Source organism: Argiope bruennichi, chromosome 8 (assembly GCF_947563725.1).
Source record: "Argiope bruennichi chromosome 8, qqArgBrue1.1, whole genome shotgun sequence".
In the NCBI taxonomy this organism is placed as follows: Eukaryota; Metazoa; Arthropoda; class Arachnida; order Araneae; family Araneidae; genus Argiope; species Argiope bruennichi.
In genome coordinates this window covers 76,959,904-76,972,712 of record NC_079158.1, presented here as the reverse complement: position 1 = coordinate 76,972,712, position 12,809 = coordinate 76,959,904, and the positions used below count along the sequence as shown (strand labels likewise).

Here is a 12,809-nt window from a genome sequence, read left to right as displayed (position 1 = left end):
TAACTTATACTTTATTAATACTTCTTAAAATATAAATTATACTTATTCTGTTATTCTTATCAATAACTTAAACTATATTAATTATACAACCTTCTTTATATATATATATATATATATATATATATATATATATATATATATATATATATATATATATATATATATATATATATATATATATATATTATACAGAGAGATTTTCCTAAAGTTTATATGTTCGAACCTTGACATTAATGACAAACCTTGAAATTTTCAATTCCTCTATATTTTTTTAATTTATATTATTCTTTTTATAGCTGAACCTTTCTGAAGTATTTGAATGCGATTTTTATACTAAATCTTGACAAAATCCAATATAAATCGTGCATTCATAAATTATAAAAAAATCCTAAAGTAGCCTTAATATCTTTAATTCATACTATTGCGTTCATTAAAAAAATTACAAGAAATATTTTTTATAAAGACTAATTTTTACTTCACATAAATCTTCCTTCCCAACAGATTCGTGGCAAGCGTGACTAGAAGTCCTAAATGACCGGACTTTGACTGCGATTATATAAGAAACCTGATAACACGCTAGTCGCTGTTATATAAACCAGAGAAATAAAACAAGTTATCGGAAGTTTACGCACGCATTGGCTGAAGCGGAATTGTTGACGCGTAGAAAAATTCCATTAATCAAACCAACAATTGTATCAAATTCGCACGTGTGGTCAGGGTTAATTAATGGAATCTCACTGCATGAAAATATAATTCCTGCAATTATCCCAACTCGATATAAATTAAAATCTGTTTATATAACAATATTTTTGAGAAGCAAGATATTGTTATTTAAAGTAGGTTTTTTTTTCCCAATCTGTTTATTATGTAAGAGAACTTAGAAAACAATACTGGGCTTAAAAATTTGTATATTTTTCTTCAATGCCATTGGCGGTACATTAATTACATGCGTAAATGCTACATTGCGATATACTTTCAGGTTAAAATATAAAACTTCATAAAAATCAAAACAAATTCATTCTATGCAATGAACTTATTATAAGCAATGTGATAAAATGCCATTCATTCTTCTTAAATAAAGTATAAATTTAATCTATAATTATTAAATTGATTCTTATAAATAATGGTTGGAATGAAAAATCTTTTATCGTTGTTGATAAAATCCTAAGGTTTAATTATACAAAAACATAAATGACATTCTTGTGACATTCCTTTCGCTGGATTGTAAAGCTACATAAAAATCAAAACAATAACTTATTTTCTGAAATGATATGGAATGCAATTCAGTCTGCATAAATAAAGAAAATGTAAAATTAATGTATGATTTTACAATCTAAGAATAGTTTTATTGTTTGGAATTCCATCTTTCAACAAATGAAATTAACTTTACAAAACAAAATAATGGAATTAAAGAAAAATTTCAATTATTCAGACGTTAAGTTAATTGGAATTTTGATGAGGATCTATTTTTCAGATGCTAACACTGTGCACCAATTTTCATTTATGAAGTCAAACAATCAATTTTTGAATTATCACGTTTACATGCAGTGCGTGTGCGCGTGTGTTTTATTCTGGAATTTGAAGATTTGTCGAAATCTCAAGTTCGAATTTTTAATGTGTTTTTATAATAAAATTTTACATAGGATAATATAATACAATCCCTTTATCAAAACCCTTTGAGATTTCTTGATATTCATTTAGTTTAATCATATTAATCATTTTTGTTATAACAGAATTTTAACATGATTTTGAATAAATAGCAGATGGCACCTCTCGTATATAATCAATTAGCATTTATTTATTAATTCATAATATATTACAGGCAGCACTTAACTGTGTAAAATTCCAAAAATCCATTAGATCAGAAAATTATTTGAAAAGAAAAATATAGCAAAATTCCAAATTTCAAACATTAAATTTACGCATATGAAAAAAGTTTAATTAACCAAATATATACAAAAATAAAATAATGCTTATAAAGGATCTCAAAATCTAGGTTATTCACAGTAAATTATCGATTTACATATAGCATTGCTCATAAGTATATTTGGTAATATATATTGAACTTACCATAATTTCTATATTTAAAAAATGGCAAGTGATATAAAAAATGCGAACTGATGATGTCAGAGCCGAAATGGAGGGGAGGGGGAAGTTATATAAACAACTTTGAAGTTTTCCGTGGAGACAAAATATTAGTATCATTGGGTACATAACATTTTATTGCTTTTCGTATTTTTAAAGCCAAGACGAAGATGAGGGGAAAATATTATGCACCCAATAAAAGTTAAATCTTGCTGTAGAAATGAAAGTCAAAAATATAACTTTTTATACAATCCCCTGATCATATTAGTCATTTTTAGTAAAAATATGCTGATATTTTAAAGCATATAATAAAAAAATTCCATCGTTCTATGATTAAAATTGATCGAGTTATACCTGTTTAACCAAAATGGCGACCATCTACAAATTCATTTTAAGAAACAATTTGAAAAAGTAAAATAACGGTATGCATAATTTCAATTTGCAAACGATTTCTTAAAATATCTCTTAAGGCTCACTCATTATTTGTAAAATTTGTTTAAATAGTGATTTTCATCATTTCATAAGTCAGTCAGTTTTAGTCAAGTAACAATGGATATTTTTTTTGTTTAAAATATTATAGTTTCAAGTTTAAAATGTTATGGTGTAGTTAATATTTTACTAAATAATATATATAACTACAATAAATATTTAATATAAAATAAATAATATACATATTTACTAAATAATAATTATAAAATAATAATATTTTCCATATTAAATTGATACATTATTTAAATAATAAATTGATAATAATTAATAATAATTTAAAATATTATTTTATTAAATCAATGGGACCAGGAAACTGAATAAAAAGTTAGAAGTCATAACTTTTTAAGATACATTTGGTGACTTCAACAAAAAATAAAAATATTCCCTTTATTTAAAGCATTTTTCCAACTGGAATTATATGTCTATCTTTAACAAACTAGATGATGAAAATGGATACTTTATAAATATATATCACTCAGAAATACAAAAAAGCATTTGAAAGTAATTGAGTTATCCGAAACTTGTCCATCTCCAACATTTTCCTGATAAAATAAAAATCCGACATTCACGCATTTTTACTTGTGATATGGGAACCATTTAAGATAAATACTTTAAATTAAAACCACATCAGATTTGCTCAAGAAGTACCGATGTGAATACATAATTTTTATGTCAGTCTACTTGTGGAAATCATTGGCGATAATCTTCAATGTAAGAGAAATTACATAACAAACACACTGGACTTGAATACAACAAGAGGTGATAAAACCGCATTTTGTAAAAACGACAATCAGACGAGTTTATAAAGCTATTACCTTAAAAGTAATGGGCGTATTTATATGAGAAATATTTTTCAAATTATGTAAAGACGTTTTATGAATAATTTATTGCTACTTAATTTTTATATTAGAATACTTTATCCTTGTACTGAGCAATGATTTTTGTTTAAGTCATTTTCGTTTTTTGCTTTTTTCAAAACCCATTATAAGTATTAAAGTTATATGATGAAGGAAATTGTTTGATAATAATTATAAGTTGGGATACTAACTATAAACTGAGTAATGTGACATGCTTTTTAAAATCCCTTTACAAGGCTGACTTGGAACTATCAAATTTGGAACTTAGTTATTCTTTGAATGGTAGATTCTGACTAGGAAAGAGATTAAGATTTTATTTATAGTTTTTCTTTAAAAAAAGTTTCGTCGGTAAATTTGAAGCGTATTATTGCACAAATGGTATGTTTTTCATTTTGAAATTAAAAAAAAAATAAGCTTTTTAGTAACATTATATTTTTTTTATGTTTCCAAAAATATTTTAAATTATATTTTGCAGCAATATTTTTCATTGTTTATTTTCTGAATTAATACATAACCCGCGTAGCATTTAACACATTTTGAATATGTATATTAAATATATATTTAAAAAGTGTGCAAACGATATTTTTTAACCAATCAATTCTTCTCGTTAAAAATAAAAGAAATTCAGGATATATATCTGCAACGCTAGCTGGAATTCAAAATATCCTCGTCGTTTTGTGGTCTACATCATTTTCGGATTCAGAATTCCAACTTTTATTTAAGCGTCTAGTCACGGAGACAGTTTTTCCCCCCTATTTAATTTGATTGACTTGCCGCTGTGTAATGCTGATTGATTACATTCTCCTTCTTCAAATCAAATTGAAAATTATTGCTGATAATTTCTTTCCGCACATTTTTCATTCCGTATTCCGCATGGTAATTTTTTTTTTTTTTTTGTCTGTTAATGGAATGTTTGTTAACCTATTTTTTGTATTACTTTTGATTTGAGTATTTATGAAAATTATGGACTGAAACCATCCCATTTAAGGAAATAAAACTTCTAATGCTGTTTATTATACATTCACATCTCAAATGTACTACAAATAGTACTTTTTTTTTTTTAATTTCTTAAACACTCTGCCAATGTGCATGAGATTTTCTGCTACATCTTTCGTTAGTTAATTTGAGATAATTAGATCTGAGAATATTGTTAATAGAATATTATTCCCATCTAGGTGGATATATCTTCTACTAAATGAATAAAAATTGTTCAAATAACAAAAAAAAGGTGGGGGGCATACACGATTTCAGCAGACATGGTTTTCCAAATCTATAAGCAGTTATGCCAAATACAAAAGTGCAAAAATGCATACAATTTTTCTCAGATTAATTTTAAAATTTACCGAAAATAGAGATATAGATGGTGCATAAGGAATGTTAACTATATTAACATTCATCACGTACGAATATTCTGAATAATTCTATCATCCGAATTTTCGATTTAACTTCCAATTGACCGACTTTCTAAAGTTTTCATTATTATTGCCACACCACATATTTATAGAATATTCGAAAGTGCCATTATTATCTTCATTATCATAATAATTTCTTCCATTTTCACAAAGCCTAATAAACATGTTATATCCATGCCTTTTGCAAAGCCTAAATCAGGAATGAAAGCATAAGCATCTGAATGGATTTGGAATAGAGTTTTATAATGATCTTTAAAGTTAAGTAATATGTATTACATTGTCTAATAATAATATCAGTTTAAATATTTCTCATGGCTCTATAAAACAAACTATGAAAGTTCTTGTGTAAATCAATATAAAGAAATGGACCTTGTGGTCCATTTAGGGTCAAAATGATATTTGATATTCCTTATATTAAAAGAATTATTTTACATTAAACCTTTAGAAGGACATTTTTTTTTCTAATTATGATATATTAAAATACTTTTAGGATTAAGAATGGCTTAAGAAAAGTGATTGATTTAGCTTAATAGATAAATTTAATATGACTGATTAATTAATTAATTTGGTTGATTGATTATTGTGCAAATCAAGGTGTACTATTTTATATGAGATAAGAAACTGAAACGTCTATGTTTCTGTCTTACTGAAAAATTTGTCTGAACTTATGCCAACCTACATAATTTTATATAAAGACTGAGGAATTTAGTGGGAAGCATACATTCCATGGCCTAAGGAAGGGTTAATAGAGAAAGAACTGAATTTATATTGAAACACAGGAAACACTCCACCAGCGATTTACAAGTGAACCATTCTAAAGAATAAGTCATATCTGTGTCAATTTCGAAAGGTCCGTACATGAAGGGTTAAAAAATTTCATAAAGCCAAAGATGTAATATTAGATTATAAACCAAAAGTAAAGAATAAATATGAAGACAGCACAAAAGCTGGTTTTGATGTAGCAACTTGGGATTTCACAAGAGCAATTCTCAAAAATGGGAACATCTCACGAATATACGAACATACGAATGACTTTGCATTAAAATACTAATCAAGCACCGAATGGATGATTTTAAACTTTAATTATTGTCTCTGAATTATATTTTTATAATATATTCTCTAAATTTGACGACTGAAATTGATAGATAAGTAATTCTTATTAATATTTCTACAAGAATATTAGGTCTCATGAAATCGAAAAGATTTATTTTATTAAGAAAACTGGACACTTCTCTTTTTTTATGATATTCAAATTAAAAATATTTTGATATTCTAAAAGCTTTAATCATATTTTATATGTAAAAAAGCCGTTTGAATTTCGACAAATGAGTTGGAAAATTTCCATTAAATTTTCACACATTGCTGTAGATTTTTACTTCATGCTAATTAGCCTGTAGATAAATGTGTTATTAATTAAAAAGAGAATTTTTGCATCTTTCATATTATACTTTAATTGCAAATTTCCGGTGAATTTCAAATTACAAATCAAATATGGATTAAAACACTAGGCTCGTTATAAGTTATTCTGCATTTGATCTGCAATTATTGCTTATTTTATCATTCATAGTAAAATATAATATTTCAGTATTTATTTTTTATATCTTTTCACAGTAATTTATTTGATATATAGAAAAATCGGAATATAAAATTGGTGATAAGTTTTGGAAATGTTTAATTTTTACCGATTAATAATTAAATTTGGTATTTGTTAGAAACATGAATTCATTCATATGACGTTTTCTAAATATTTTCTAATACGAAATGAAAAACAAGCTATTGGCTCTTTATAATCTCTTATGTTTATTATATTATTCCATAAGTTTATAATATAATAACTTAATATGTTATTCATTACATAATAACATTATTCATAATATAAATAATTTACTATTTCTAATAAAAGTTGTGAATTAAAACTTTTAATGAATTACATGGCACCCTCCTGAAAACATTATTTTCGAATAAAAAATGAAAAATAAAAATTGGCTCACAACATAATAATCGGCTCTTAGTATTATTCATAAACTTATAAATTATATTATTCATTATATAATAAATATATTCATAATATATAGTTTATTTTTCATAACATAAATTAATTGTTAGAAATATGAATTCACATAATATCCTGAATACATTATTTTCGAATAAGAAACGAAAAATAAAAATTGGCTCACAACATAATAATAGGCTCGTAGTATTATTCATAAACCAATTAATTACATTATTCATTATATAATAAATCTATTCATTATGTATAATTTATTTTCCATAACAAAAATTTATTGTTAGAAATACGAATCCACATGAAATCATCTTAAATAAAGATATTTGCAAGCAGGAAATGAAAAATAAAATGCAATGGACTCACAATAAATTATTTTGCAATTTGCTTATTTTAAATTATTACAGCCTGTTATCCAACACAAAAGTTATGCAAGTTATCTCTATAAGAATTCTTAGATAGTCTTCTTTCTAAAGTAAATATAATCCGAAACAAGTAAAATCCGATACTTCAAACAAAAATCGCAAATGGACGCTAGGTTGAAGAACTCTTGCCATTGAAATTCAACCTTTGGACTTTTAATGGTAAAAAGAATATCGGAAGCTACAATCCATTCATTCTGACACAGTTACAGGGGTTAGTAGCAAAAGTAAAATAAGTCAATCGAAAAGAAGACAGAAACTGAAAAGAAAAAAAAAACCCATCCATCTAGACTGAAAAGAGCCCACGTAAACTCAGAAATCCCTATCGAATAACAATGGACATCAGGAAGCTCCGATATCTTCTTTGAAATACTAGCGACCGCATTCATCGGCATTTCTATGAAGAAATCACCCTTCTGTGAAGGATGAAAACGATATTCGGGTTTTCGGTCATATTGAAGGAAGTTCTGTATTACATCATAAAAAAAATATGTTAAAATTCTCCATAGCCTCCAAGAGATTCCAAGGAGTCATGCAATCCATCAACGAATATTTTTGTGGTAATCCATGCTTTGAATTAATACATTGATCAAGGACATTGGGAATTGAAACATGATGATGTAAGTAAACGGGTGGTATGCATATAATATTGCATTTGTTGCTTATATAAACTCATAATTCGAATCAGTGCCGTATTTAGATAATGCGCATTATGAGGCCTCTATTTTAATAAATGGTTAATTTAGTTTCCCATTCCAGTACATTTTTATTTAATCAATATCTTAATGATCTGTTTGATATATTTTTTTTATTTTAGTAATTTAATGAGGATATATGTTTTTATTCGTTTCTTTTTTAACATGTATTTCATGGAAAAATAATAATTAAACGAACAAAATTACTCAAAAATTAATTGTGCATATAATATTGCAACTGTTGCTTATATAAACTCATAATTCCAATCAGTGGCATATTTAGATAATGTGCAATATGAAGTCTTTCTTTTACTAACTTGTTAATTTAATTTCAAATTTCAGTGCATTTTTATTTAATCAATATTTTACTTATCTATTTGATATTTTTTATTTCAGTAATTTAATGAAAATATATGCTTTTACTCATTTCTTTTTTAATATATATTTCATGAAAAATAATAATTAAAGGAATAAAATTATTTAAAAATTAATTATGATGATTAGACAATGATATCTTTAAATTAAAATGTAGGCATTTGATTATTATGAACGATTATAAAGAACTAATGAATTTCAAACAAATATAAAAATAAAAATTACTATTTAAATTGAATATGTCATAGCAAGGTAATTAATTAATTAACAATCAATGTTATACAAAAAATAATTATATTTTAATTAATGATTTTAACAATTTTAATGTGTTAACACTATATAATCCTCATATTTTATAATTCAAAAGATTTGTGTTTCAAAGATTGCCTTTCAGTATAGCAGGCCTAAGCTGCTGCTTAATCTGCCTAATCTAAAATCCATTACTGATTTGAATTTACAAAGGCATTAAAGAGGTAGGAATTGCTTATTTTCTTCAGTAACACAAAAAAACATTCAAAGTTCTATCTTTCTATAATTCTTCCATTTCAATTTCATTATCGAATTTATACTTTATCTTTTAAAATGTGCGAATACAAACAGTGTTTATAGCAGTAAAATTTATTTCTGTAATTATTATACTAAATTAAATTATTTTTTAATTTTAATTTTTAGAATAAAATACGAGTTACATGTTCCAAAATGAAAAAAAAGTCTTATATTGATTATTTTTAACAATGACATCATTTGAATGCAATTACATTATTAGAATCGTAATTAACTTATTACTATTTGAGCACGTGACTGTCTTAACCAATGGACTTATTAATAATAAACCTCAGGAGATTCTCTGATCCAGTCGAAGCAACAGAACCAAACGATTTGCTAAGCTGATTTTAATTTCGAATCTAAAAATTTATTTTAATATTATTTATAATAAAAATATTACATTTGTAACTAGACATCGAAGGATTTCGCTATTAAAGAGAAAGAATTATTAACGATTGTCATTTGGACAATCCATGTCAAATGATTTCAGTATTTATCGATAGAATGTTAAAAATATACATCAAATTAATTAATTAATGAATTTGCCGAGAAAAAAATACAATTAAAATTTTATTAATTAACATGTTTATATCAGTCATATAAATAAGATAGTAAAATAAAATACTAGGTATTGTATATTATATATATTTAATTTAAACCTTAAATATAGTATTTATTAATTATTTAGAAAAGAATAGAAAAATTCATATTAATTTACTATATACCATCCATATATACCATCAGGTACACTGGGAAATGACTTGCAAAATCCAATTTTGAAAATATTCTAAATGCCCATTCGCAAAATGGTAAAATTTGAAATAGAAAATAAGCATTTTTTTTTACTCCCAAATATTTTATTATTAGGTAGCATTTTTATTGAGCCATAGACGCTAAAACTCCTAATTGCGATTCGATAAGACGCCAAATTACTTTACCCCAGAAGGCTCTATTGCATTAACCTTTTAAAGGGCCATTTTTTTCTAGTCATATTATGTTAAAATATTTTTAGACTTGAAATTAGAATAAGAAAAGGGATTCATTTACCTTATTAGATAAATTTAATATGATTAATTAATTAATTTGGTTAATTAATAATTAAGTAACAAATCAAGACACATCATTTTGTCTGAGATAAAGAATTGAAGCATCTAAGTTTCTGACGTACTAAAAAAATTTGTCAGAACGTATGCCAACCTACATAATTTCATACAAAGATTCATAAATTTGGTGGGAAGCATATTTCCCACGGCCCTAGAAAGGGTTAAGATAGACCAGTTTGCGCAGTGATGGTAGTTAAATGACAATAAATTTTAATTTAATTTATGTATTTATGCTGTTAATTTCGAATAATATTAGCATACCTTTTATATTAAATTGATATTTATTTAAGACTATTTCTATAAGAAGTAATATTTCGAATCGAATTTCTTTTATTTAATAAAATTCTATGCATGTGTTTTCTCAGCTTATATGTGAACACTAAGAACGACTTTCAATAGTTAACTAAATGGTGTGCAAAATAAATAAAAAAACACATAATAGTAAATCTTACCTCTTCGTCGAACAACGAGGGGTGTGCTCTGATCTATTGAAAATGATGATCTAGATAGATCTCTCAGATTTGTGTTGTCTATTGGTTCACACGTGCCGTATGCTGGAGGCATTATGGATGAATTGAAATTAAACTCCCTATGATACGATTCCTGCAAAGAAAACATTTCAAGTTAAACGAAGAGGCATATCAACTTTAACGTCAATATTAAAATATGTATTAATAAAAATAATTTTTAAAACACATTTTCATTTGCATAATAAATTTTTATTTCAATTATTATATGTTCAGTAGTTTTCAATTTATTTATAATAAATAATCATTAATATTGAGGAATATTGAGATCAATTTTCTTAACTTTTCTACTAGCTGGGCCACTCGCCTAAAATCTAAATTAAATTATGTTAATAAATTAACTGATATTTAAGTTATGATAATTATAAAAATAGAGAATACATGTCATCAATAATGCGCAAGTGCACAAAATTTAATATTCACATTTGGAAATCAGAACAAAACGGATAACAAATTCCATCTTTACAAATGTAAATAATTTCTAGATTAAATAATAGAACATAAAAACAGTCACGATTTCTTCCTTAAAATTTTTTTAATAGTTTTAAATAAGTAAAAAGTATTTTTATTTGCATATTAGTGATATTTAAATTTATTTGCAAAGAGTAGCTTGATTCCCCTCAAGAATGTATTTCTTGCCCTTTACGAAAACGTGATTGAAAAATTTTCATTAATAGATCATCTTTTATTTATAAATGACTGATATATTCATTAATTTTTTTCTGTACAATATATATCTAGTAAAGAAGCACTCGACAAGCTCATTCAATTTAATGCAAACTTAATTGAAATTAACTCTATCAATACTTAAAAAACCCCAAATGCTCATTTAATAAAACTATAGCGGCTGCTCGAGATGTTTGTCCATCATTACGATATTAACTCCCCTTTCGTTAAATATGTTTGAATACTATAAGTGCATCTTAAGAAAAGGTCTCCTAAATGGATTTCAGAAGCGGGGAGGTTTTCTTAAAATTCTCAAGGATTGTTCAAGCATAGATTTAGTTTGTAACCATCAGCAAAGAGCAGTCATCTTTTTTTATATCAACCCCGGATGAACGCAAACTATCATTGCGGTTTGTGAGGAATTTGCGGTTTGGATCAATGCGGAATTTCAATGATTTTTCTTATCTCAGGTGTTCCAGTATTCTAAGGGTACTTGAACTTTACTAGTATTAGGAATGAAAGAGTTAAAGCCTAATTCAGTTTTTCATTTAAAATATAGATAGACTTACTGAGATAGCGCAATTTCTAATTTTGGGTTGTAATTAGAATGTACAGTGATCATGAACAAGAAATAGAATTGTATGTGTTTTATGTCCAAAGCATACAAACAACCCACTGTCGCTTTGGCGGCTCTATTCGACGGCTAAAGGCTAAAATCTATAAATTTTGGCAAAAATTCAAGAAAAAATCAGTTTAAAAGGAATTTTTTTTTTCATTTTTAAAAAGATTTAAGTAAAGCTACTTTGAATATAGCGCAATCCGCTAGTTATTTTTTGTTTTTATAAATGCCAGAAAACTTTAAACCGTAACTGGAGACATGAATTTCCTCGGGTGACAGGAGACATGGAGTCAAAATGACTCCATTGTTATTTTTCTTTTTTGTCTTTTATAAACATCATTGGAATTTATTCTGGAAACAATACATTCTGGAAATCATGTAGCTACCAAAAATATTTAAAAAGCATTAATATAAATGTTAAATGTTATAATATTAAATGTTAGAAAGATGTTATAAGAAAATCCTAAACAATTCTTTAAATGGGTATTTACTTCATTTAGATATTATTGAATTACACTAATGTTAATAAATATTAGAATTTAATAAACAAAAATGAAGAATGCAATATTTTAAAATATTTTTAAGAATGTATTTAATTCTTTTTTTTATTATTCAAATTAAAAGTAATTTCAGGAGGCATGGAGCCTATGACTCCATAAATAACAAAAACTTTGAAAAAGAATAACTCGGTTTTACGCACGTGTTCATACTTAGACTTTTGGCAACATACTACTGAAAGCAAAACTTGAAAGTACTGAGGAGATGATTATTTCAAGGACAAAAAATCACGTGATAATCAGAGCTAATGAACAACTTGGAAGTCTAACTCCGTTTCCAGTTATGGGTTAACATTAAATCCTAAAACAACTTATCTTTTAAAATCTCTAAACCATTTGTTTAAATGCTCCTAGGATAATAATAAAAGAAATAAAATTTCGCTGTTCTTAATTATCAAAAGCATGCGAGATGGAAAAGAGATGAAAATGGAGATGTTCTACTCTTTGAAGT

The 12,809-nt window shown here is 25.8% G+C and overlaps 1 protein-coding gene across 1 annotated transcript in view; it reads right to left on the bottom strand.

The window, feature by feature from the left end:
• The window catches only part of LOC129981008 (sialin-like), an 82,061-nt gene that overhangs the window by 27,664 nt on the left and 41,588 nt on the right, over positions 1–12,809 (bottom strand). The window contains exon 2 of the mRNA XM_056091597.1: positions 10,442–10,592. Coding sequence (XP_055947572.1) covers positions 10,442–10,553 — 112 coding nt within the window. The 5' untranslated portion in view covers positions 10,554–10,592. The remainder of the gene's footprint in view (positions 1–10,441; positions 10,593–12,809) is intronic.